The sequence below is a fragment of the Malaclemys terrapin genome, chromosome 4 (genome assembly GCF_027887155.1).
Source record: "Malaclemys terrapin pileata isolate rMalTer1 chromosome 4, rMalTer1.hap1, whole genome shotgun sequence".
NCBI classification, from domain to species: domain Eukaryota; kingdom Metazoa; phylum Chordata; order Testudines; family Emydidae; genus Malaclemys; species Malaclemys terrapin.
Genome location: NC_071508.1, coordinates 81,287,394 through 81,313,184, shown reverse-complemented (window position 1 = coordinate 81,313,184; position 25,791 = coordinate 81,287,394). Strand labels below are relative to the sequence as shown.

At 47.0% G+C, this 25,791-nt stretch overlaps 1 protein-coding gene across 6 annotated transcripts in view; it reads right to left on the bottom strand.

Moving 5' to 3' along the window:
• Positions 1–902: 902 nt before the first annotated feature.
• The window catches only part of ATG13 (autophagy related 13), a 49,893-nt gene continuing 25,004 nt past the window's right edge, over positions 903–25,791 (bottom strand). For 3 of the 6 annotated variants that reach the window (XM_054024684.1, XM_054024683.1, XM_054024682.1), the window contains 12 exons: positions 22,608–22,648; positions 18,789–18,885; positions 18,343–18,441; positions 17,331–17,424; positions 14,432–14,530; positions 10,065–10,175; positions 9,375–9,514; positions 7,139–7,256; positions 6,654–6,731; positions 6,198–6,314; positions 5,540–5,668; positions 903–4,199 (listed from right to left, as the gene is read on the bottom strand). In XM_054024684.1, the coding sequence (XP_053880659.1) occupies positions 4,122–4,199; positions 5,540–5,668; positions 6,198–6,314; positions 6,654–6,731; positions 7,139–7,256; positions 9,375–9,514; positions 10,065–10,175; positions 14,432–14,530; positions 17,331–17,424; positions 18,343–18,441; positions 18,789–18,885; positions 22,608–22,648 (1,201 nt within the window). In that variant the 3' untranslated portion in view covers positions 903–4,121. The remainder of the gene's footprint in view (positions 4,200–5,539; positions 5,669–6,197; positions 6,315–6,653; positions 6,732–7,138; positions 7,257–9,374; positions 9,515–10,064; positions 10,176–14,431; positions 14,531–17,330; positions 17,425–18,342; positions 18,442–18,788; positions 18,886–22,607; positions 22,649–25,791) is intronic. The other 3 variants (XM_054024686.1, XM_054024685.1, XM_054024687.1) reach the window with 3 other exon arrangements.

Genomic DNA, 25,791 nt, shown 5'->3' with positions numbered 1-25,791 from the left:
GATTTGCAGGGCTCTACACTGGGGGCCGGGCTGAGGCTCCAAGCATTCCCCCGCCCCCCCTGAGCCTGGTCGGGGAGAGCCGAGTGGGCAGCTGTAGAGAGCCCACATGGAGTCGTGGATCCTCCACCTGCCCTCGGCCGGGCGAGGAGCCTGGGGGGCGGGGACACGGTCAGGGGCCATACTCTCTCTCCCCTCCCCCTCCCCCCCCCGCCTCACTGCAGGCAGGTGGAGGATCTGCGCGGCTCCCCAGCTGGGCTCCACACTGGCCTGGGGGGGGGGGGGGGGAGGGAGGAGAGGAGGAACGGGGACATGTGGAGCTGGCCAGGGGCTGCTTGGGCCCCTCGCCCAGGGCAGGTGGAGTGTCCACCACAGCTCCCCACCCGGCGCTTACTGTGGCCGGGCTGCGGCTCCAAGCCACCCCCTCTCCCTGGCTGGAGCTGGGTTGGGGAGAGCTGCACTGGCAGCTGTGAGGAGCCGTGGTGGACCCTCCACCTGCCCTGGGCATGGGGCCCAAGCAGCCCCCGGCCCAGTGTCCCTGCCCAGGGCAGGTGGAGGATCCGTGCTGGTTCCTCTAAGCTGCCCGCCAGGCTCTTACTGTCAGAGCCCTGCGCAGATACAAAATTTGTATCCGCATCCGTGCTGCTATCCCCAGAAATGGTCCACGGATATAAAGCAGATACCTGCAGATTTGCACGGCTCTATCCATAACTTTCCTCATTGCATCCCATTCCACCTTCCAAAACAGCAGCTTGTAGGCATTAACCCTGTTCCTTCCTGCAGCTGTACCGACTGCTGCACTTAAAATCTGGCTGTTGGAAGGGAAAGCCGTAAGGGTGGGAACGTCCCGGCATTGGAACCTGCAGAGTAATTCACAGAAGAATTGGATCAGCATGGCAAACAGGTCAGAGTTGCTTACATAAAAGATTTATTGGAAATTCTTTGAATACATGAAGTGCCTTGGAGACTATTTCCAAAACAATGCAATTTAGTACCCTGCACCCAAAGCATTTGTAGGTCATCCGCTATGTACAAGCTGCCTTGACATAGCACAGGCCTCAGCAGATGGCTATTAAAATTATGACAATATTCATCATTAAACAAATTCTACAGCAGGCCACAGCATCAGTAGCTAGGTCCCTCTTGCAGAACTGCTTTGGGCCAATCATTTCTAATGCATTGATTAGACAGAGCTGAGCGCCTAGATTTTGGAATGGAGGTGTCAAAACTCTCAGGATTGCCCAGGAATAAGCACATCTCTCATCCCAAGAGAAACCCTTTATTGCTGTGGCTATCCAGCTATACCTTATCAACCCAGGTGGGCGGATTTCCACTGGGTGGCATTAAACAAACATGGTTGCTACACAGAAGTTCTGCTTTGTGAGATGCAGGAGCTGCGATCTTGTTAAAGTCACATGAACATGACTGAGCACAGACACTAGGCCCTGGAGGCTTTCTAGACAGAAACAGGAATGATGGCTTGCCTTCTGTGGATACCACAGCAGTTCAGTGTGAAGAAGAGGAGGAACTACAGAGTCAATGCTGCCTAGGGAAGGATCACCACCAGGAAGGTCTATTCTATTCTTCCTAGCAGGCACAATGCATGCCAGTAGTTTACTAATCTCTACGAATAACTTGACAGGAGAGCTCACCCAGGCATAGCCTGCAAGTTAAAGGTCAGAGTGCCAGAGTATGTCCACATGCAACTTACTACAAGACTCCAGCGAATGACCAGCTGATTGGGGGCGGGGGGAAATCAGGAGATCTGGGTTCTATTGCTGACTCTGCCATTTACTCACTGTGTGACCTTGGACAAATCCCTGACCCCATGTCTAGTTTCCACAGCTATACTGTGGGGATGCAGCTTACTTACCCCCCTTATAAGCAGGTTGTAGGGAGTATTCATCAAGTGCTTTGAAGCCCCCTAAGTCAGTGTTATTAGTTGACAGGAATAGTGGGATTTTCACCTCCAGCATTTCCAATTCCATTTCACTGGGAGGCCTTTTAGCACTGGTGCAGACAGGTGAAGAGATTGGATTACTCCTTGCAAAACAAGGATTGATTCTTTTGATATGGGAGTTAGTTGGATTGGGGGGTGATCTGGGAGGGGGGAGTTTGCTGCTTCAAGTAGTTATAATACCCCTACCTGGTGCTTTAGAGCATACACTAAAACACTGCCACTGATCAAGCACAGCAAACACCTGTCAACTCAAGGGCTGGGAAAGCAAAAGAACATGTTACCATATTGGGAATCAGTTCAGGTCCTGAGCTCAATTCCTTGCTCTTGCAGCAGCACAGGGTGGAGGGCGGCAGAGGCCACGGGGTAACCCAAGGCTTGTGTCATTTTCTAGCAACCCTCCTTTTCAACCTAAGGAATTGTGCTGAGCTCTGGAGAAAACCACATCCAGCCTTTTTTGACCAGAAGCTAGTTACTCCACCAGTAGTCAGGAAACTAGCAAGGATCCTCAGAGTACAGAGAACTCCCACCACTCTATAGAAATATCGTCCGTGGATAGCAAGGGGGACTCGCAGGAGTCTCTTCAGTTACTCAGCCCAGTTACAGGTGGCTGAAGGGTGGAGAAAGTTGCATAAGCCCTACTCTGAGTTCCTGCTTAGTGCCATTACACAGCTTCTCCCTTCCTCACGTGAGACACAGGACGCACAACAACCAGATCAAACACAGAGCACTACCAGCCAATCACTACTTCATGGCTAGCTCATTACAAAAATAAACTTTTAGCTAATCATAAGCCAGCTGATTAAAAAGAGTACCATCAACTTTCCAAAAGTGTGCTTCTGTGAACAAGCTCCCTCCTGAATGGCTGAGGAACAGAACAAGTCCATTTCCCAAGCCTATCAGAACGTAGCTCTTCAGGAAGTCCCTGCCAGTCTGCTGCACCAACACGTGCGTGTTATTATATCAGTGCCCAGACAGGTGTCATGGAAGAAAGTCCCCAGAACAGAACACCGTATTAGAGTAAATAAGTGTCTCTGAAAATAAATATCTTGGATTTTCCCTACCAAAGGCAGACTATTGTCATGGGACAGAGCTCCATGGCACAACTGCTGTCTGCAGTGACAGGACCGAATGACCTGCACTTGTATGTGAAAACATAACTTTTTTTAATATAGGTTTCTTTAAAAGCAATAAATATTTCCTGTTTCTTATATATTAACCACAAAGCAGCAAGGTTTGCAGGGAAAAGGGACTAAGACTCCTAGTTACATAACCCTGGAGAAATAGAATTCCTATTCATATTTACAACTGCATTTCAAGAGCAGCGACTACAAATTTAACATACTCCCAATGTGCCACTTGCAGATGCACCAGTACAATCACATTCTGGGACCTTAGCATTGTGGTTTTCATACACTCAAGAAAATGTGGAAAGCCCTTCTGCATATCTTCTGTAGTTTCACATCTGTGATTCGGGCAGACAGGCCCAGCACAAGGCCCCAGAGAGAGAGTCTGTGCAAAGCCCCAGTTCCTTGGGAGCAGAAAATGAAGACATCTATAGGTGTCACACAGTATAGTGCATGAGGTGGAAGTCTGCCTCATCCCCTTGCTCTGCAGTCCATGCGCTCACTGAAGACAGGATGAAATGCCCCATTTCTAAGAGCTGATGTCCTGCACTCAAGCCAGCTGACTCTGCCACTGCATAGATCCTTTGTTCTGAGCCAAGGCTGTCTATACTCCAGTGCAATTGCAGATGCAAGGAAAAGATGGTCTGTGCCCCAGAAGCTAAATCTTGGGGAATTGTGATGCAAGAGGCTTTGCAGGGAGCATTTCTGGCAGCTTTCCATAAAACCCCTCCATACACAGAACAAAGACTGAAGGGGAACTGGGTTACCTACAACAAAGCTTGATTTCTTTTGTCCCTATTGTAGTGTCAGAGATAAGTACTCAAATGCCAGTAGGAAAAGGGGTGCAAAACTATCCCGGGGCCTGGCTGAGGGGAGACTGACAGCTGAATCTGTACCCAGTATTGAGGAGGTGATCTGGCAAAGCCCACAAGATGCAGGGGGGGAAATTGGACACAAAAGGGAGAGTGGCAGACAGACACTGTGGGCTTCCTCCTCCAGGTGCTCCAGAAGGACACTGCTGCTGCAATAAGAAAACAGCTTTACTGCAAAGTCTCTACAAAGGCATCAAACTCTTTGACGTTTTTCTCATGGACTGCCAGCTTCTCCGGTAACGAGTCCTGTGAAGGCAAAGAAAAACTCAGATCAGGACTCACTCACAGAAGGTGCATCAGCCTAAAGGAAGCTATAAAACAGTGGAAACGTATACGGTAAACTCTGGCCAAAGGTTTCTGCTTTGATTTGTGCTCTCCCTCCTTATACATGTGCCACTCCTAGCAGAAGCAGGATATCAGACAGGATCCAGCACATGAACCTGAGAAGGGCAGTTTGCCCAGTTTGTTTTTTCTAGGGAAGCAGCAGGTGTGCCATAACCAGGACTGGTGCAATTCTTACAGCAGCTGCAGCACAATTACTTTGTCAAGCTGTGTGAATAAAGTCACTCAGCTGTTATCAGTAGGCATTATGGTTTTCCCAGGCAAAACCATGTTACAAAGTTGATGGGCCGGATACTGCATTCATCCAACAACATTCTCTCTGCCTTCATTGGGAGCTTTCTCTGAGTGAGGACTGCACAATGAAATCCAGCGTGCCACTAAACCAGATGTGGCAGAGGCAACATTCAGTTCTTAGATTTGGGTTCACCTACAGATTTGAACTATGGCACGTTTGCCCCTCCGGGTAACAGGCAGCGGCACTCAGCTAGGAGATGAAACAGATGTTTCAAAGCTGCCACAGAGACTCAGTCATTTAATGGGAGAGCGAAGTAAAGGACTCGCTCACAAATGCAGCATGTGCAGTAAAAAAAAAAAAAAAAAAAAAAAAAAAGGAAGGGCACATTTCAGTTTACTCCAATTTTAGGCTCCAGGCTAATAGGTCTCACACACCAGATAGGATGGGACAGGGCTGGAATTAAGGCAGTATGTTTTCTCCCCAGAACCTTAGAGGATGGGTTATGCTCTTCTCCCAGACCTTATCAAACTGTTCTAGAAGAGACCTGACCTCCCAAATCACTCCTTTGCTGTGACTGGTCCTAGTTCATATGGCCTTGAGCTTAGCAGATGCAGGAATGAGGGGGGAAGTTCAAGACTATTACAGTAGGGAATAGTCTTGGACAGTGGAAGAGTCCTGCAGCTGCAATGGCTTCTGGGAAGAGGATACCTGATGCAGCACACGGATACTGTCCCACACACGTAGCACAAACCAACAACTCATCTAATATTCTCCATGGCAGCTGTACACATGCACTGAGAAGGAATCAGACTGAAAAGGTCTCACATCTGGTTCCTTCCAAAGGTTTCAGGTTCCGAGATGTACAGGCATGTTCAGCAGATTGACAAGGGACCCCTCTGGTAGGTGCCTCTGCTCTCTTATGGGATGTTGGCTTGTTCAGGGAGCTAGGAGGAGGAGAGCATTGTGAGAACGTATGTCCCCCACACACCAAAATCCCGTTTTCCCATACCAGATCCTCTGCCATGGACTGAGCCCCAATGTCAATGGAGAGGCTGCTGAGCTGAGGGGGGTTCTGAAACTCGCGGTAGAACGTCCCCAAGTCCATTGGGAGAATGTCATCTTTTGAGAATGCTGGTTTCTAGAATTAAAGATACAAACATTAATCCCCATTTAGAGTTCTGTCAGATTTCCCCCTTTGCTCTAGCCACAGACAGAGGTACCATCGGCTACCAGCAAACAACTCCACATTACAGCAATAAATCTAAGTCAAATAATTGAACAGCAGCATCACCTATATCCCTTGCCATGACCAGAATTAGTCTTTCCCTGATGACTTCATGAGCACCTAAAGCAGAGTATTTCCCTACAATCTGTACTCTGCTTTAGGTGTATGGGACACAGGGAAAACCTGAAAACCTGAACCCAGGCCATGGTGGATAAAGGAGGAGGAAATAATATCCCAAGTTGTGGGTTTACGAATGTCAATGTCTTTACCATTTTTAAGGATGCCCAGAGACCCTGTCCTTGATATGGGAGCATAATGACCCCTTGTTTGGAGAAATTCATCTATTTTAATTCAGCATCACACCAACATCTGCAGCCCACCCCAGATACAGGTGCTCTGTGAAAGTGCTAGCTTGGGCTGATAAAGGACTGCATGGACTTACAAAGTCAACCATGACAAAGTCATCATGTGTGTTCCCGGTGCTGCTGCCACTGGAGCCCTCTGAGTGCAAGCTGCCCTGTAGAGGAGACTCAATGTCTGGGGAGTCAGGAGGATTCACCTGCCCAAGAAACCAGAGTCCATCAGTTTCAGATCCTGTTAGTGAGCCCATCTGTGTGTTGTGCCAGCATGGGAAGAAGCATAGTGAGAATTACAAGGGCATGCAGACTGTAAGCACAGACTAGCGGGGGCTCTAAACCTGTAGCTGTTTCCATCTCTGGAAAGCCCAGACTCGGGCATAGAGGATGTTATTAGAAACCAAGCTGATGCAAGTAGCTAGTTCTTTGGTCAGAAGTGCATGCAAAGCTAAGGCCAGGAAGGATACATCTGCATTGCCTGATTCAAACTTGACACGCAGAGATGGCTCGCGGGGGGTGCTGGGGGGGGGTTGGGTTCTTACCATGGGGTCATTATCCTCCAGCTCAACATTCTTGGGAGCAAACATGGCGAAAGGAATGTCCAAGCTGGCCATGGTCACCTGGAGAGATTCAATGGGTAGATCTCAGCACTTCAGTCAGATTCTCTGCATATGCAGCATGCACCATCCCATTGCAAGGCTGTATGTCAGGATCTGAAACTTTGCCCCACCAAAGTCACACTGGCAACTTGACTGGAACCCAAGGGCTACACTTTGAGGGCATAACATCGGAGAGACTGCAGTCAACATCCCCTTTAATACACAGGTGTAGCCCGCAGAGCCTACAGGGCCCAGCATACAGTAAAGCACCACATACAGAGACCTGCTGTCCTTGCTAAAGTCTGGCCTCCCGTTTCTGCCCTGGTGATGCAGCGCCTGGCCCCCTCTGTCCAGCAATGGAAAAGAGGAACAGTGGCATGAAGAAAAGTGCATCATGAGTCCACCTCAGAATGATCACTGCAAGTTACCTGATTAATGGGTTTGTTGACAAAGGCCCCCACCTTCCGGACAAAGATGGTCTCCAAGAGATCGTGTGGGGAGCCACTCTTCCCTTCGCTGCTGTTTGATACGGTTTCTGTGTCCTCACTGGGGAAGAAGGGTTGATGGCTCATTGCACATAAATAATTTAGACAAAACCACATTCTTTTGTCAAGATCCCCTTGTTTTTTTTTTTTTTTTTTTTTTTTTTAAATGCTTTCTCCTAATGCTGTGAGGAAGGGGAGGCAGAAGCATCTCTGTTCTTGTCAGACAGAGTCTTACCCTTCAGCCATCAGTATGCAATAGAGCAGTGGTCTCCAACCTTTTTATGCCCAAGATCACTTTTTGAATTTAAGGGCAATCCAGGATCTACCCTGCCCCTTCCCCGAGGCCTTGTCCCTTCCCCAAAGTCCCACCCCACTCACTCGCTCTCCCCCACCCTCACTCACTTTCTCCAGGCTGGGGTAGGGGGTTGCAATTTGGGAGGGGGTGTGGGCTCTGGGATAGGGCTGAGGGGTTCACAGTGTGGGAGGGGGCTCTGGGCTGGGGCAGAGTGTTGGGGTGCAGGAGGGGATGAGGGGTACAAGCTCTGGGAGGGAGTTTGGGTGCAGGAGGGGGCTCCGGGCTAGGGCAGAGTGTTGGGGTGCAGGAGGGGATGAGGTGCTGGCTCTGGGAAGGGGGTCAGGGCTAGGGGTTGGGGTGCAGGAGGGGGTATGGGGTGCTGGCTCCAGGAGGAGGCTCAGGGCTGGGGTACGGCCTCCCGCCGGGCAACATTAACTTCCGGCAGCTCCTGGTCAGCAGCGCAGCGAGGCTAAGGCAGGCTCCCTGCCTACCCTGGCCCCACTCCGCTCCCAGAAATGGCCAACATATCCCTGCGGCCTCTGGGAGGGAGCGGGCGGCACATGGCTCCATGCAGCTCCCCGTTCCCGGCCAATGGGAGCTACGGGGGCGGTGCTTGCAGGCAGGAGCAGCACAAGGAGGGAGACCCCCGCTCCTGGGAGTGTGCTGGCCGCTTCCAGGAGTGCACCACCAGAGATCGCAATCGAGTGGGAAATCCTCTAGGATCGACCAGTCAATTGGGATGGACAAGTTGGTGACCACTGCAATAGAGACTGCAAGGCCGTGGAGCAGCTTTCTGCTTGGCTCTGCGAGGGAACCACCCCCATCAGTAGGGCAGAAAACCTCAGCCAGTCCTGAGGAAAGGCTGTTCAGAAGAGCTGCGTGGGAGGAGGGGGTTAATTTGAGAAATGGCAAGGACGCTCGAGCAGCTCTTGCCAATCACTATCACTCTTTCAGGAACACAGAATTCTTGGATATCTTCCCTGTCAGGAGACAGGGTCGGGAATCTGAACCCCATGCTCCTTCCCAGGCCCCATGAAGCCAGAGTAGTCCAATATCACAGCAGCTAGTGCTAATCAGGTTAATTTTCACTGGGTGGCTACTAATTATAGTCTCAAAACCTGATTTTCAGAAGTATTCAGCAGCTCTAAGAATCTGGTCCTCAGTCATCCGGTAGGCATTAGCCATTTGATAACGACTGGTTAGTCAAGGAGCACAGGCCAGTGCATTAGTGCTACTATAACATAAACAGGAGTTTTTTATTGAGTAGAAAACCAAATTGGTTAAGATGTTTTCTATGGCAATTGTCCCGTGGCCACAAGAGAAGATGGAACCACAGGGGACAAAGATCTGGAAAAACAAACAGGAAGCTCTAACTGGCTGAGAGGGAGGTTAGGATTTCATGCAATTTGGAGTTTAAAGTTGCATTGTTTCCTGTTAGACAAGGACTCTTGCCCCCAAGGTTTCTTGATAGAACAGTTAAATAGCTGTTTTCTATCACTGATGCTTTACGACAATTCAGATGAAGCCTTTTTGGGAGGGTAAAATTTACTATTGAAGCCACCTCAACTTGCTGTTCATGGATCAGACAAATGACCCAGAAGTAGTGTTTTGATATTGAAATGACACAAGGTGCTCAGAGACTACGAGGGCCACAAAGTATAAGCAGATAGATTAGATCTTTATTTGAGGCGTTTTCCAGCTTCTCTGTGCTCAGACTGAGAGCTCCCGGCTTTTTTAAGGCAGAGCAGCCAATCTAGTGTTATTGATCAATTTAAAAGAACTGCCATTCAAATGCTTAAAAGAAAAGTCAGTTTTAAATTTGATTCAACTTTACACACTCACAGATGAACAATTAGAAGTGCTGCACCTCTTACTACGACCTACCTACTGGAAGGAGTAGCTGCTGAGTAGAGGGCTCCATCCAAAGGGGTGCACATTACCATCCTCTCATGGTCAGCCTGAGTGCCATGTGCTGGCTGGCTAGGAACTGGGGGCACCCCACCCTCCTTCCCTGGAACAATCAACTAAGGTGGAAAGGAATGATCAAGTTAGCAATCTCAAGACTGATACAGCAACACACTATAGCACTAGAGTGGATTCTCTAATGCCAGGAATAAGTTCTTTTTGGCTCTCCATGATATGTTCTGACTACACTCCTGCTAGAACATAGCAGTGACTTTCTGACAGGGAGCAAGAGAGGGGAAGTCATGTGGGAGGGGACTTTCCCAATGAGAGAATTAATATATTGCTTCCTTCCTAATTCTCTCTGATGTTGATGCAGTGTCATTTCTCCAGACTTATCCCTGGCCTTACCCTGTTCTCAGTGCAATGTCTCCATTCTACCCAGTGGAAAACACCTTGATTAAAGTCCCACTTCAGGTGACTCCAAGAGTATAGTAGAGCTACTTTCTGGCTTATTTGCTAGCACCATGTTTTTTTAATTACTTTAGATCCTTTGCAGTCTTGACCTAGCTGCATACAGAGGCATGCAATGGTTTTAAGGGATGTCTTAGCTGTGACACACTTAGTGGCTGTGGTGCAAGCCACATTCATTCTCCCAACCTCTAAGAGTACCTGATGAGGATGTGCAGCATTCAAACCACCAGCAAAGATTACTGGATACCCCATGTCAGCTGATCCAACTCCCAGGGCAGCAGGCTGATAGGAAAGACGAGAGCTGGAAAGCTAAGAAACAAGAGAAAAAATACAAAGAGGGGCAGAGAGAGAGGAGAGAGAAAGGGGAGAGGGAAAGCCCCCACAGTCTGAATAGTTATCAGAATCACTGGAGAAAGAACAGGAGATGTCACAGAGGCACAGTACATTCATGGCTCTGGGCTACCAGAGTGCCTCAAAGATTTATATGGGAACCAATGCCAAAGGTTTGATTTAATTTATCTATTTTAAAACAAATCAGCCTTGTAACAGAAAGAGGATAAAGGTTTGGCCTTAAAACAAGCCTGGTTTGAATGGGAGAGATAATGTAGGGAAAGCCTGCATGACAGCTCTTGCATCACATACTGGAGAAAGGACCAGCGCAACCACTTCAAAACTCATTGAAAAGCCCATATAAACACTGGCATTTTAAAGCCACTTCCTCATCAGGGATTCAAGCTCTCAGCATACTTACTGCAAACACAGGGGGATGTAGCAGGAATGAAGGACACCCCCCACCTAATCAAAGAAACAAACCTTGGCCATAGGACATACAGGCCCTCAATCTTGCTAGCTAAAAAGAAAACCAGCAAGCTAAGCCCCACAAGATTTCCTCCCAGTATCCCAAACCCAACCAGAAGGATGAGCATCAGGAGATGCTCCCCATCTTCAGCCACCTCTTCTCAATCACTTGATCCTAATTAGAAACACAGCTAGTGGGATCAATAGGAATCCCGTTTGTTCTTCTGACCTCAGAAGCAGCACTCTGTTAGGAGCCATGTATCACATGATATCCTCAATTGAGACAAGGTGGGTGAGGTAATATCTTCTATTGGACCAATTTCTGTTGGTAAAAGATATACAAGCTTTCAAGCTTAAAGAAGCTCTTCTTCAGGTCCGGGAAAGGTTCTCAGTGTCACAGCTAAATACAAGGTGGAAGAGATTGTTTAGCATAAGTAATTAACACATATTCTAAGGGAACATTTCAGGAGAAGTGGCTTGCTAACTCCATGTAGTCACAGGATGAAAAGGGGAAGGCAATGGGTTACAGATTGTTGTAATAAGCCATAAATCCAGTGGTTTTTTTAAGACCATGATTTTTAGAGTCTAGCAAAGTTACGAAGTTAAGCTCCCAGGCTCATCTTTTGAAGGTTTTCTTTGAGGACGAGGATGAGAGATCAGATATAAAGCGATCACTTTGTGAAAAGTATGCACCCACTCATGATAGGGTATTTTTGTCTTCTAACCTTTTCCTATACGAGTTCATTTGAGAGCACAGTGATTGCCTGGTTTCACCCATATAGTTTTTATTGGGGCATTTAATGCACTGGATGAGATATATCACATATGGTGATAGGCATGTGCAGGACCCGTGGATTTTGAAAGGTGTGGAGATATGTCTGCCAGTTTTGCATCTGTTATGGCAGGGTCTGGTGCTGCTTTGAGTTGGTGGATCCTAGTCTCTGGGAAGCTTGCTTTGGATAGTGAGGTTGGGAGGTTGTTTGAAGGCCAGAAGAGGGGGCTGGAGAAAGATTTCTTTCAGGAGGTGGTCCCCATGAAGTATGGGTTGTAATTGTTTAATGATACCCCATATTTGTTCCAGTGTGGGGTGGTAGGTGACAACTAGAGGTGTGTGGTCGGAGGGTTCCCCCCCACCCCACAATATTGAAGCAGGTTCTCTTAGGGTATTTGGGTGGCCCATTCCATGATGTGATCTATTTTTCTGGTGGAGTGTCCTTATTTGGTGAAGGTGTGTATCCTGGACTTTCTTCTCAGAGCATATTCTGTGGTATCTGAGGGCCTGGCTGTAGATAACAGATTTCTTGGTGTGTTTGGGGTGGTTACTGGATCTGTGAAGGTAAGTAGGGTGATCCAGGAGTTTCTTGTATATAGTTATCTGTTGAATGCCATTACTGAAGCTAATTGTGGTGTCCAGGAAGTTGATGCTGGTGCGGGAGTGTTCTAGAGAGAGTTTGATAGATGGGTGGTGGTTGTAGAAATTGTGGTGGAAATCTATGATGGGTGGGTCTGACACATGCCTATCACATCTGGTGCACTAAATGCCCTAACAACAACTGTGGGGGTGAAATCAGACACTCACTACGCTCTTAACTGAATTCACACAGAAAAATGATAAAAGACAAAGAACACCATATCACTCATGGATGAACACTTTTCACAAAACGGTCACAAGACCCGACCCCCAGGACATGAAGGGTTCTTCCACTGGTGTAGGTGCTCCACCTCCATCAACCTAGAACTGTCTACACTGGGGGTAACTCAGCTTAATTACATCACTCAGGGATGTGGATTTTTCGCACCACATGAGATGTAGCTAATGCCGATATAAGTTCCCAGTGTAGACCAGCCCTCAGTATCTTTCCCAGAGCTGAAGAGGAGCCACAAGAGGTAGCTTGAAAGCTTGTCTCTCTCACCTACAGAAGTTGGTTCAATAAAAGATATTACCTAACGCACCCAGGGACCGACATGGCTACAACACTGAATCCCCAAGTAAATCAGTACTCTGAGGGCTGACATTTTTGAGGTGGGGCCTGACAATTTAAGGCTGCTCACAGGTATCAGGCTGGGCTCCTTCTAGAGTCTGGGTTAAGCTGGATGGAGTGGTCTCTTCTCACAAACCAGGCTGGCCCAGTCTCAAGAACTCTTATTTTGCTAGGAGTATCATCTGATGGTACTCTGACTTTCATAGGGCCTTCTGCTCCCCAGAGAGTCCCCAGTCCCTCAGGGAACTCTAGGGGCCAGTCTCTCTCTTTATTTAAAAAGTCCCTCAACTCATGCAGACATCCCTTCCCATCACTACACTGTAATTTACTATGAATTAAGACAGCCAGTCTCTCTTCACCAGACACTGTCAACTTGAAATTCAATTCATTTTTAAAAGTGGAGTTAAAAGTAACCTCAGCCCTGCACCTGCCACTCAGATCCCCAGCAATGTGTGTGATTTTATAATAAAAATGTTTCTGTTCTATAAAAATGATTCTCTCCCCTGTTGCTGTGTGAAAGATCCAGACTTACAGGAGAAACCTACCTGACTAGTCAGGGGAGATATAGAAACCGACTACACAAAGTGCTGCGAGAAGCACAAAATAAACAAACAAGAGTAGAGAATAGACATTTTTCTAGTCCTCTTACGTGTTGCTTGTAATAACCAGAGATCAAACATTTTCAGACAGAGTGGTGGGATTTTTTTCAAGTTAACAGTGTCTCAACTTTAACACTCTTGGAACAAGCGCCACGTTACAGGAGGGACAGGTTCCAGAGCCAGAGGCTACTCCTGAGAGAACACTTCAAGCACTATCCACTGATGCCTGTTGTGTTATATGGGTAACAGATGATGGTCTCTAAGGTCCTGCAATCAGAACACGTGAGTAACAAGCAAACATCCTGACTGGGGAAGAGAATGAGGTCAAGATCCTCAAAGATATTTAGGTACTTAACTCTGATTGATTTCAGTGGGAGTTAGATCCTAAAAGGTATTTAGGTCCTGAGCCCTAAACAACCACAGATGAAATCCTGTCTCCACTGAAGCTAGTGGCCAATCTCCCATTGACTTCAGAGGGGTCAGGATTTTACCCCAGATGTTTACATTGAAATGCTTCAAAGCACACTGTCAAGATGGGGCATTCAATTCATTTCTGCCTTCCAAGACCCTCTAAGTCTAAGACCTTTGCCACCCCTCCCCTTTTCTTTACTCCCTGCCTACTTCTCAAGAAGAGCTGCATAAATCTCCTCTATCGCTTGTCAATAAGAAACCTTGTGTCTGTGAGGTGGTCGCTGGTATCACAGGAGGTATGCTGGGCCTCCCTCCCTGCAGAGGTGAGGAATGCTGCTTCTTTCCCAAGCCCCTGCCAGCCAACAAAGCACTGTGCACTTTGATAAATTAAATTTCTTCTACCCACTGCAGTCAAGATCCCTTGAAACCTTGACAAGACACCCTCCCCCCTTGACCTCTCAAATTGCATGCATTGGTTGCTTCCTATAGGGCTGCTGCTCAGTGCTACGCAGCAAGTAGTTTTTAGTTTAAAGAGCACTGGAGCACCGGTTTGAACAAACAAAAAAAACCTGCTATAGAAAGAATCACAGACATTGAGAACAGCTCTAACCAGAATAAAAAGCCCATCCCATTTTGGGCTGAGCAGCTTCTTCAGCATAAGGAAGCATCAAACAGATTTATTTCCCAATGTACACTCTGGATAGTCAAACTTGTACCTTCCTGCATTTTTAAAGTACTATCAGGCCATAGATACTGTATTCTATTGTGAACTCACTTGATGTGAAAAGGCCAGTCCCATCATAGGGACCTTCAAGGTGTCCATCACCACAGGAGGAGGGGTCTGAAAATGTGCCTTAGTGACAGTAAAAACACACTGTGCAATACACAGACACACAGAGGAAAACAAGGAAGGAAGAAAGAGAAAAGGACTTGAGAGAAGAACTGAAAAGAGTTGGATGAACTGAACACTAGTGAGGAGCTTCTACGGCTAGAGCAGTCAGACAGCTTTATGCATGGTAAAGTTCTCAGTACGGCCAGAAATTCATTTAATTTGTAAAGGCGTCAGTCTTGCAGTGAACCGCTCCCCATCACAACTCCAGAGAGAATTAGACATAAAGCAATTGGCAAAATCTCCATTGCACAGCTTACTAGGACTGCTAGCCAGTTCATGAAGGCTATGCTGAGGGGCTCTTAGGAACAGCTGAGACTGATTTTGATTTGAACACATACAAGTTGTCTATATTTTGATGGTCTCCCCTTCAGATGTAGCTAGTGTTCCAAAACTGTAAATTCTGATGGGCAGGGAACATGTCTTTGTGTGTGCCTGTGCAGCACTCAGCCCAATGGGGCCATGATCCAGGCTGAGGCCTCTGGGCACTACCACGATCCAAATCATTTTTATACCAGAACACAACAATTGGAGCAGGGCCATAAGTGGAAATTGGCAATTTGTGGCATTAAAAATTGTCTAGTAGAGGGTGCCTGATGTGAGAGGGGTGGACCATCCATGGGAAATCCTGGTCCCTCCCACCGCACCAGGTCTGTCTCCCAGCTTCCTGGCAGCACAGTTCCATTGGAATCACATTAGCAGGTACAATCCTTGAACACTTTGGTGTTGTCCACGGAAAATACAATGCAGGGTAGTCTGCATCTTTTCTGGTAAGCTCTGCAAGGCTAAAAGGAGGAGGATGTGTTCCGCCAATCTTGTGTTTACCCCCTCCCAATATATGGATCCCTGGATAGGCCTATTTGAGGTTCAGCAGCAAAGAGCGTGGCTGAGCCTCCCTTCCACTCAGTAGGAATGTGGGATGCAGCTTTGCGGGGGGGACACAGTCTGTATGTACAGGGTCCAGTGCACAGACAGGTCTCAGTACATGACCTGGACTTTTAGGTGTTTATAAATATATAAAGATGGTTTGTCTTTTTTCAGTGTATGTTGTCCCCTTATAGTGCCTTTTTAAACGCTGCCTTTGGCCAGAAAGGTTGACAATTGCTTTACATCTGATCATACTATGTAGGTAAATTATAAACCATGCAGCAGTGGTACCAGAGGCTGCTGTTAGTCACCAATCCTCAAAGCACTGATGGTTTCATAGAGCTTTTCTTCCAAGATTAGAAAGATTCATGCCCTCCGAAAAGACACCCAATGGCAATTTATTTCACACCATTGTTACTATTATGTAACTAACTCTGGCTATGAGCGATTGACACAGGGACCAGTAAAAATTTTGTCATGAACATTAACATGTATTAACACCATTTATTGAAAGGCAGAGAGCATGGGGCTGAGCCTCAAATAACTCTCTTGTGCTGGTCGTCTAGCAACCAACAGCTTTACTCTCTCAGACTTACCATGAGCACTCCCTGGCTGATTCAACATTGTTGGGTGAACCGGTCATCAAAATATCAGTGAGGGACAAGAGAGGCCTGCTGAGATGTATTTAATTTGATAAATCTAGTAATAAATCAATTTACTAATAGTTTATCAGATTGATCACCTTGAGGCAATAAGTGACCCCAAAGCAAACTCATTCAAATGAGAAAAACATTCTCAAACTGCATTTCACTTTGGTCCATAGTAACACAGACACATAAAAAATGAACTAGAGATCTTAAAGTTCACCAGAGCCACTTAATTTTGCAGACAATTAGACTGAATGTTCTTGATCTTCTAAAGCTACAGGAGAACAGATAATCTGACCAAGCTTTAGTTAGAGAGCTACAGAAATTACAAACAGGAAGGGGGGGGGAAGTGAAACTGGTTGAAAAGGGGGAAGAAGACTGCTAGAAATTTTGAAGTTGTTTCCATTTTGTGGGGTTCGAAATGGACCCATTTTCTGTTTTTTGCATTGTTTCCAGAGATATTTTAAATGAAAAAAATTATGCAAATGCTTCCATTTATTGAAAACTGCATTTGCAGTAAGAAAATGCAGATTTAAATAAACAAAAATGGATTAATTTTTAAAAGGGTCTCAGAAAATTTTGCAAAAAAATGTTTAATAGACATTTTTTCATGAACAGTTTAAAAATGACGAAATGAGTGGAAAATTTCAACCAGCTCTAGAAAAGACCTACTAGGTCCCATATAATTCACCCCAAGGATCAATGCAGAACTGTTCCCCATCAGGTACTTGTTAGTGTTTGTCCAGTCTAGTTTTAGATGCTCCAAGTGATAGGGCTTCCACCCCTTTCCTAGAGTAGTTCCACGGGCTAGGAGACTGCAAAGTAAGGTAAGTGTTCTCCTGATACTCCTGAGAGTTTTCCTCTCAATTCAAGGCTATTACACCTAGTTATACTGCTTGGCCTTATCTGAATTCATTCGTTTCTTTATAGTGTTTATCCCCTAGACATATCTGTAGACTGCTGTTTCCCTCTTCAAAGATTGCTTAGCCCAGCTACATGATTTAGTTTTTGAATCTTTCCTCATAAATCAGTCCCTTCTGTCCCCTGGAGTCTTGCTGGAATTAGCATCCACCTGGGTTTTACAAAGAGGGGAGCAAAGTCTGGGCAATTCATATGTATAAGTAAACAAATTTTAATTACAGAAACTGAACACACAGCATACTGCTGTTAGATTGTAAACCTGCTACTTCAGAGGACATATGCTGAGCTGCATTAAAGGGAATTAATTGTTCAACTTGCCTTTGGGACTGAAGGAGCTCATTTTCTCCTACCTGGGATGGAGGGGAGGTGGAGAAAGAGGTAGTGCACACTTCCTGGGAGTCTTCCACCGATGGGTATGCTGCCCCATTGTCCTCACCAGTCGTTCTAGAGCAGCAAGAGGAGAGAAATTTCACGATAGGAATATTCCATAAGACAAAAAGAAATAATGAAAAGTATTCATAGATTCCAAGGCCAGAGGGACCATTGTGATCATCTAGTCTATTGAGTGAGACTCAGATGCTGCAGAAGGACAGAGTATTTGGGTGGAGTTGAAAGACGAATTACGAAGGGGCTCTGATTCTTTCTTTGGCAGGGCTGAAGAGAACACTGTCAGGAGTTTAAGTCCTTCGGGCTTAGAACTTTCCAAAGGAAGAGGTGCTTCCTCCTCCATCTGGTTTCTTTTTCAAAGAGAAAAGGTTTCGATATACTGACCAAAAGAACCAGCTTTGGTGTTGGCAGAACCCCTGGGACCAATACTAAATATTGTGCCACTGCTCTTGATTAGATCATCATCACAGGAATTTTAGAGAAGGCAAACTTCATGCACTTATTTCCTCCATTCTTACTTACATATGTACCCTACTGCTGAGGGAAAATCTCAACCCTGTGGGCTTTTCCACACTGATATGCACCTATGAGAATTCCTATAAATGCACGCTTCCGTGACACCAGGTTCTGTACCAAGTGTCTTGCATGATAATGGATACACTTTCCATTCCGTACAATATGTAATCAGATAACTCCATCACTGACACAAAGGAGATTGCACCCTGACGGCTAAATGATCTAGAATGCTACAGCAAGGAGTTAGGACCATTGAGAATCCTCTGAGGCTAGCTGCACTCAAACCTCTAAACCGGAGGGGGAAATGCTGCCTTTCCTCACATGCTCCATTTCTAATAAGAGTGACACTGATCCTGCAGTCCTCCTTTACGCCCAGTCAGCAGGTGCTAGAGAAGGCTCTGTACTTGGGCATAAGAATGCCTTCATTTATAGCCCGTGACCACATCTCTGTTTCCTCACCTGTAATTGCAGGGGTGCATGGGCGAGGAGCTGGGGTAGGGACGGTCCACAAAGTGATCAATGATAATCCCCATGATAGGTGGGGTCCTCTCAAACTGCCTGTAACGCAACAAGCAAATGGTGTTATTGATAAGACTGGCTTCCCCTCTCTATTGTGTCCCCACTCATTCCCAAAGAGTCCCTTGTATCTATTAATGGGGACCAGAGCATCGCCACAATTCAACCCTGCAACTCCAAGCATGAACCAGTGACATGGTGTTCTGGAGTCTGGCTCAGGGCTACCCAAATACTCCCCCTCTGCAAGATTTGAGGATCCAGGAGGATGTTTAATGTGAGAATACCTAAGCTGGAATGAGGAACTGTGAGGAAGAGATTTAAGGGCTCAGGGAACGAGAGGCTTAATGGTTTCTTAGAAGATGCTTTTTGGGCTGACCATGTTTCCTCACCTGGTTGAAATGAAGGCCAGATTGATTCTGTAGGCACAAGACAGAGTGATGGTGCCCAATGGGGTACCCACTGTTCCAACACGGACAGTCTGGAAACCTAAAGGGATAGAAGAGTGGTTATCAGTTTCACTAGCTTCTTGTGATGGTCATAAAGGTTGATTATTTCTATTCCATACACCCAATCTGGATTATATCTTCCTAAACTCTGTTTCATTAATCCCTCCATTTTGAGCTCTGAACAAAAACAGGAAGGGAAAACAGCAGCAATACGTTGTCTTGTGGTATCTGTCTTACTGTCACCCTCGGCAGCTGCACTGCCTGAAATTCCAGTCCTGGCCCCTCACATAGCTTTGCTGATGCCATTCAGGAAAGAGGGGCATCACCTACTGCTATTCCAGTCCTAAACCGTACATCTGCACCTCAGTTCTACTATTTCAGTCCTGGACTGCTAGAGTAGAAGTGACCATCATCGTGAACGTTGTCAAAGTTCTAAGGGTAGGCCTCTCTGGACAAGGGTTATGTCTTGAGTCAGTAGAGGGCTTCTCATGCTAGGGGAAGTGTTACCAAGGGTAGGGGTCCCCAGGCTATGGTTAGGCCTGTGGTCATTAGGGATCCATGGCCAGGGTTGCTAAGGGCCCAGCTTCCCAGGCAGGAGTTAGGGTTTTTAAGGGTTTGGGGGGAGGGATAGCTCAGTGGTTTGAGCATTGGCCTGCTAAACCCAGGGTTGTGAGTTCAATCCTTGAGGGGGCCACTTAGGGATCTGGGGCAAAATCAGTACTTGGTCCTGCTAGAGAAGGCAGGGGGCTGGACTCGATGATTTTTCAAGGTCCCTTCCAGTTCTAGGAGATGGGATATCTCCATTAATTTATTATTTATTTATTAGGGTTGGCCTCTCCAGACTAGGTTTAGGCCTGGGTTCAGTGGGGCTCTCTGGCCTAGGGTTAGGATCCACAGAGTAGGATTATGCCTGGGGTCAGTTGGGCTCCCTGGGCTAGGATTAGGATTACTCAGGGTAGGCATGTTGGGGATAGTGTTATGCCTGGGGCCAGTAAGGCACTCTAGGCTGGTGTTACTAAGGTAGTGGGCCCTGGGCTAGGGTGACCAGGGGTCCGGTTTCTGACCAGAACACCGAGTCGAAAAGGGACCCAGGCGGCTCTGGTCAGCACCACCGACTGGACTGTTAAAAGTCTGGTCGGCGGTGCTGCGGAGCTAAGGCAGATTAGTTCCTACCTGTCCTGGCTGGCGCCGTGCTGCGCTCCAGAAATGGCCAGCAGGTTTGGCTCCTGGGGAGGCCCACGCGGCTCCGCGTGCTGCCCCCTGCCCTGGCTCCACACTCTGCAGGCAAGAGCAGCGCGTGGAGCCTCCTAGCACCCCCACCTAGGGGCCGGACCTGCTGGTTGTTTGCTGCTTCTGGGGCGTGCACAGCACAGTGCCAGCATAGGCACGGGAAGTAGGGCTGCAGGTGCTGCTTCCCGTGCCTATGCCCTGCTCCTGGCCCTCCACCCCCGCCAACCCCTCACCTCAGCACCCCCACTACTAAAAGTGTTCCAGTGCCACTGGGTGCCAGGACAGGCAGGCAGCCTGCCTTAGCCCCTCTGCCGCGCCGCTGACCGGGAGCAACCCGAGGTAACCCTGCGCCCCAACTCCCTGCCCCCCTCATTTCTGGCCCCACCCCGGAGCCCACACCCCCAGTAAGAGCCCTCAACCCTCTGCCCCAGCCCAGTGAAAGTGAGCAAGGGTGGGGGGGGAGAGCGAGCCACCAAGGGAGGGGGAATGTAGTGAACAGGGGGCGTGGCCTTGGGTAAGGGGGGGGCCTCAAGGAAGGGGCAGGGCTTGGGTGTTCAGTTTTGTATGACTAGAAAGTTGGCAAACCTACCCTGGGCTATCACTAGGCTTGGAGCTTGTAGAGCTCCTCTGACCAGGGTTAGGATTACTAAGGGTAGAGTTCCCTCAGCTAGAATTAGGCCTGTGGCCAACAGGGATCCTCAAGCTAGGGATAAGGTTACTAGAGTTATGCCTGCGGTCAGCAGGGCTTCCTGAGCTAGAGTTAGGATTGCTGAAGGCAGTGGTCTCCAGGCTAGGGTTAGGGTTACTAAGGGTAGGCATCTCTGGACTACAGTTACGCCTGGGTTTAGTGTGCCTTCTTGAGCTAGGGTTAGGGTTTTTAAGGGTAGGCTTCCCCAGGCTAGGGTGACACCTGGGGTCAGTAGGGCTCTCTGCCCTAGGGTTAGATTACCAAAGATAGGATCCCCAGGCTATCAATAGGTTTGGGACCAGTAGGGCTCCACCGACCAGGGTAAGGGTTATTAAGGGTAGACTTCTCTGGCCTACATTTAGGCCTGGGAACAGTAGGGCTTTCCATCCTATAGTCAGAGTTACTAAGGGCAAGGATCTATGGGCCAGGGTTATGCCTGGCATCAGTAGAGCTCCCCAGACTGGGGTCTGGGTTACTAAGGGTAGGGATTCCTGGGGTAGGATTAGTCCTGTGGCCAGTAGGGATCTTCAGGCTAGAGTTTGGGTTACTAAGGGGAGGCCTCTCCAGGTCAGGGTTGTGCCAAGAGTCAGTAGGTCTCCTCTGACTAGGGTTAGAGTTACCAAGGATAGAAGTCCCTGGGTGAGGGTTAGGATTACTAAGGGTAGGCCTCGCTGGGCCAGGTTTAGGCCTGGGGTCAGTAGAGCTTCCCAGGCGAGGGGAGGGATCCCTGGTCTAAGTTTAGACCTTTAGTTAATGGGACTCCTTGGGCTACAGTTAGGGTTAGGTAGCGCTCCCAGGGTTGGGGTTAGGGTTACCAAGGGTAGCCCTCTCCAGGCTAGGTTTAGGTCTGGCACCAGGAGGGCTCCCTGGACTAGCATTAGAGTTACTAAGGGTACATCTATACTACAGGGGGGAGTCGATTTAAGATACGCAAATTCAGCTACGTGAATAGCGTAGCTGAATTCGACGTATCGCAGCCGACTTACCCCACTGTGAGGACGGCGGCAAAATCGACTTCTGCGGCTTTCTGTCGGCGGCGCTTACTCCCACCTCCGCTGGTGGAGTAAGAGCGCCGATTCGGGGATCGATTGTCGCGTCCCGACGGGACGCGATAAATCGATCCCCGAGAGGTCGATTTCTACCCGCCGATTCAGGCGGGTAGTGTAGACCTAGCCTAAGAGTAGGGATCCCCAGGCTAGGATTAGTCTTGTGGCCAGTAGAGAGCCTCAAGCTAAGGTTAGGGCTACTAAGAGTAGGCCTCCCTGTGCTAGCGTAGTGGGGCAGCAGGGCTCCCTGGGCTTTGTTGGAGGTTACCAAGGTTAGGGGTGCCCAGCCTATGGGTAGGCCTAGGGCTGGTATGGCTTCCCCAGCCAGGGTTATGGTTACTAAGGGTAGGGTCCTCGAGCTAGGGTTAGGGTTACTAAAGGTAGGGATCCCTGGGCTAGGAGGAGTCCTGTGGCCAGTAAGAATCCTCAAGCCAGGGTTCAGGTTATGAAGGGTAGGCCTGTCCATCTTAGGGTTATGTCTAGTCAGTACGTCTCTCCAGACTAGGGCTAGGGTTACTAAGGGTAGGCCTCTCTAGGCTAGGTTTACAGCCTGGGGCTTTCCAGCCTAGGATTAGCGTTACTCACAGTAGGGATCCACGGGCTAGTAGGGATTCTCAGGCTAAGGTTAGTGTTACTAGGACATAACTGTCATTTTGTAACATTCCTTACAGATAAAGCAGAACAGAAATTACTTGTGAACTGCAAGCCTGGTCTCTTTATAACACTAGGATACTATTACAACATCTGACAATTTGGAAGAGAGCCATCAGCTAGTTTATATCCATTGCACAACCATACCTTCTCCCAAGCCGCTCAGCTGCACTTCCCCAAAGTATATCCTATATAGAGATATATAGGGAAAGAAGAGAGGGGGTACATCAGACACAATCTATCCGGAGGCATAAAACTAAATACATTTATGGTTTCAATAAGGAGCATAAGGAGTGGAACGATCAGAGCCATCTTTCCTCTTTAGAAGATGGTACATTGCACTTGGCAAACTGTGCTAGGACTGGCTAGAAAGCCTATTCCCAAAGAGTCTGCCAGCCAAATGGCTAATTCCATCCCATCAGAGGAACACATACAGTATTGTCTGAGGAAGGAAAAGGAAAAGACAGCAGCAACATCCGTTGTAAGCTGGGATAGGATCTGATCAGAAAGGAAAGAACAGATATTTAGACACATCAGAACCCATGTCCTATTAAAAACAGGGATTTCTTTTTTTTTTTAAATCCTACCACCTGGCTCAGTGACAGGTCTACAGATTCATGCAAGAGTGAGACTCAGAAATGACTTGGGATTCCAGGCAAGGGGAGTTGCCTATTCTGAGTCCTAGTATTGGTGCTTATCTTGCTACATACAGGACACTAACTTGATGTGATGGGGGTATTCACACCACACAAACCCTGAAGAGGTTAAGGCGGCTCAAAAGGGACCAATTAACCTTACTGGCTGCACCTGGGGGAGAGTCAGGCTTGACTGATATGCACTAATTGAAGATGAAGCCCAGCTGTGCAGGAGCAGGCTGGGCTTGTAAAAAGTCAGGAAATTGAGGGCAGAAGAGGACTAGGTGGGCTGGCCAGCCTGCCCAGAGGTTGGAACTGGGCTGAGTGCTGGGTTCTGGCAGAAGACTGTGAGACTGAGCCGCAGGAGCAGTCTGGGTGGTGGAGGGCTGTGGCTTGTCCTTGGCTGAAAGGAGGCTGAACATTGAAACTGACAATGGAAGCAGGGGGAGAAAAAGATAAAATGTCCTTGGACTACGAAGGAGAAGCAGCAGGGGACAAAGAATGGTCTCAAAACAGGGGGAAAAGAAGTCTTGATATATCAGGATTTGAAGAGGGAATGCACAGAAATGAAAAGCAAACGCAGGATAAAAGTCAACATTTCATAACTGTCAAATCAGTGAGAAGATGTGAAGATAAGAAATGTGAACCCCCTGAAAATGGAATGGATAAAGAGGAGTGGTGGTGACCTACAAAGAGCTAAAAGAATGCAGGGGGGAGATCTACTGATAGACTGTACACATCAGGAGCAAGCTGAAAACTTCTGGAATCTGTAAGCTTAGGGAAAATGAAAGTTACTTGTCAATTGCCTAAATTCCTGACATAAGCAAGAGGGGTTATGTAGGGAATAAGGTTAGGATTCTCCGAGGATATCAAAAAGTGTACAGGCGAAGATAAACTATTGTTTGTTAAACAGCTACTTAGGAGAGAGGGAGAAAACTGGCCATCTACAGAGGGATCAAGAGGCATAACACTTAAAGGTGGGGTATCAATATTTCTGGGTTAAGCCATATATTCCCTCCCCCATCTTCTGCCATGAGGTGCTATAATTGCCACATAGTCGAACCTTTGACAGCCATTTCTAAGGGAACAATGAGGTACAGTAAATGTGAAGGAAATCACTCAAATGACAACTGTGTCAAAGGAACAGAACCTAAATGCAACAACTGCAGGGGAAAGCACAGTGCAGAACATAACAGATGTTCAGTAGCAGAACAAGTTAGAGAAATTAAAAAAAAATAAAATAATTCAAAAAAGAAGTGTCATATGCTGAGGCCATGAAAAGATACCCAAATGGAGAAAATGGAAAAATACTCAAGTGAGAGAAAAGATATACAGTTGCAGCAGAACACACCTCTACTCAGGGAGGAGAATGAGAGAGGAATGGGAGATTATGTATTGCTTGTAGGTAAAGGGATGTTTATAACATTCATTACAGAAGTAATTTACTGCATCTTGCTGACGGGGGGGGAAAAAGCTGAAAAGATTAAAGTCATAGCAAAAGCAGTAGAAAAATATCTAAAGATAAACAACCTCTTGATTGACTGCATTCATGTGATTTTAAATGAAGGCAATAATACAATCTAAACCACCTGGTTTTAATGATCCTTAGTTGGAATGCACATAATTTAATATTCCATGGACAAGAATTTAAAAAAGCCAGCTTTGAAATGGGAAAAAAGCCTGATGTAACACGTGTGCAAGAAATATGGGTAATAAGTAAACTTGTAAAAAGCAACAGAGGGTCCTGTGGCATCTTTGAGACTAACAGAAGTACTGGGAGCATAAGCTTTCGTGGGTAAGAACCTCACTTCTTCAGATGCAAGAAGTGAGGTTCTTACCCACGAAAGCTTATGCTCCCAGTACTTCTGTTAGTCTCAAAGGTGCCACAGGACCCTCTGTTGCTTTTTACAGATTCAGACTAACACGGCTACCCCTCTGAAAGTAAACTTGTGTTCAATTTACCAGGATATGATATACTCTGGAGCGATCAAGAGGCTATCAGAGGAGGAGGGGTCTGTATATTTATAAAAGAGGGACTTAATTACATCAAAATGGATATGCAGAAACTAAGGTTTGAATATAATGCTGTTGAGACTCCCATGCAGAACAGAAACAGTTAAATACAGATTTATAGTGTTTACACAGTAGAACCTCAAAGATATGAACACCAGAGTTACAGACTGACCAGTCAACCAGACACCATGTGAAACTGGAAGTAACCAATTATGTAGCAGCAGAGGGCTTTTTTTAAAAAAATCAAGTACTGTACTGTGCCTGTATTGCAATTTAAGGTAGGCACACCTGGGCTACCTGTCCCCACCCTACACCTACCCCTGGGGAGAAAACAGAGCAGAAGCATTGCTGGGGTCTGCGCAGCTCAGCTGCTGATTTCAGTTATGGACAAACTCCATTCCCAAGGTATCCATAACTCTGAGGTTCTACTGTAATCCAAATAAACTATTTTAGAATTAGAAAAAATAGTCAATGTCAAATAACATTCATAATTTGCAGAGACTCTGATAGTCATATTGAGCTATGCGGAAATAAGAAAATTGATCTAAATAGTAAATGCTTAGAAGAATTTGATATGCATAACCTGGTAATATTGTATATAGGAACACCTACTTAATTTAATGGATGGATCCTTTTCAGTTTTGGATTTGGGAACCACAGCAAATAATCATATTAAATGCAGC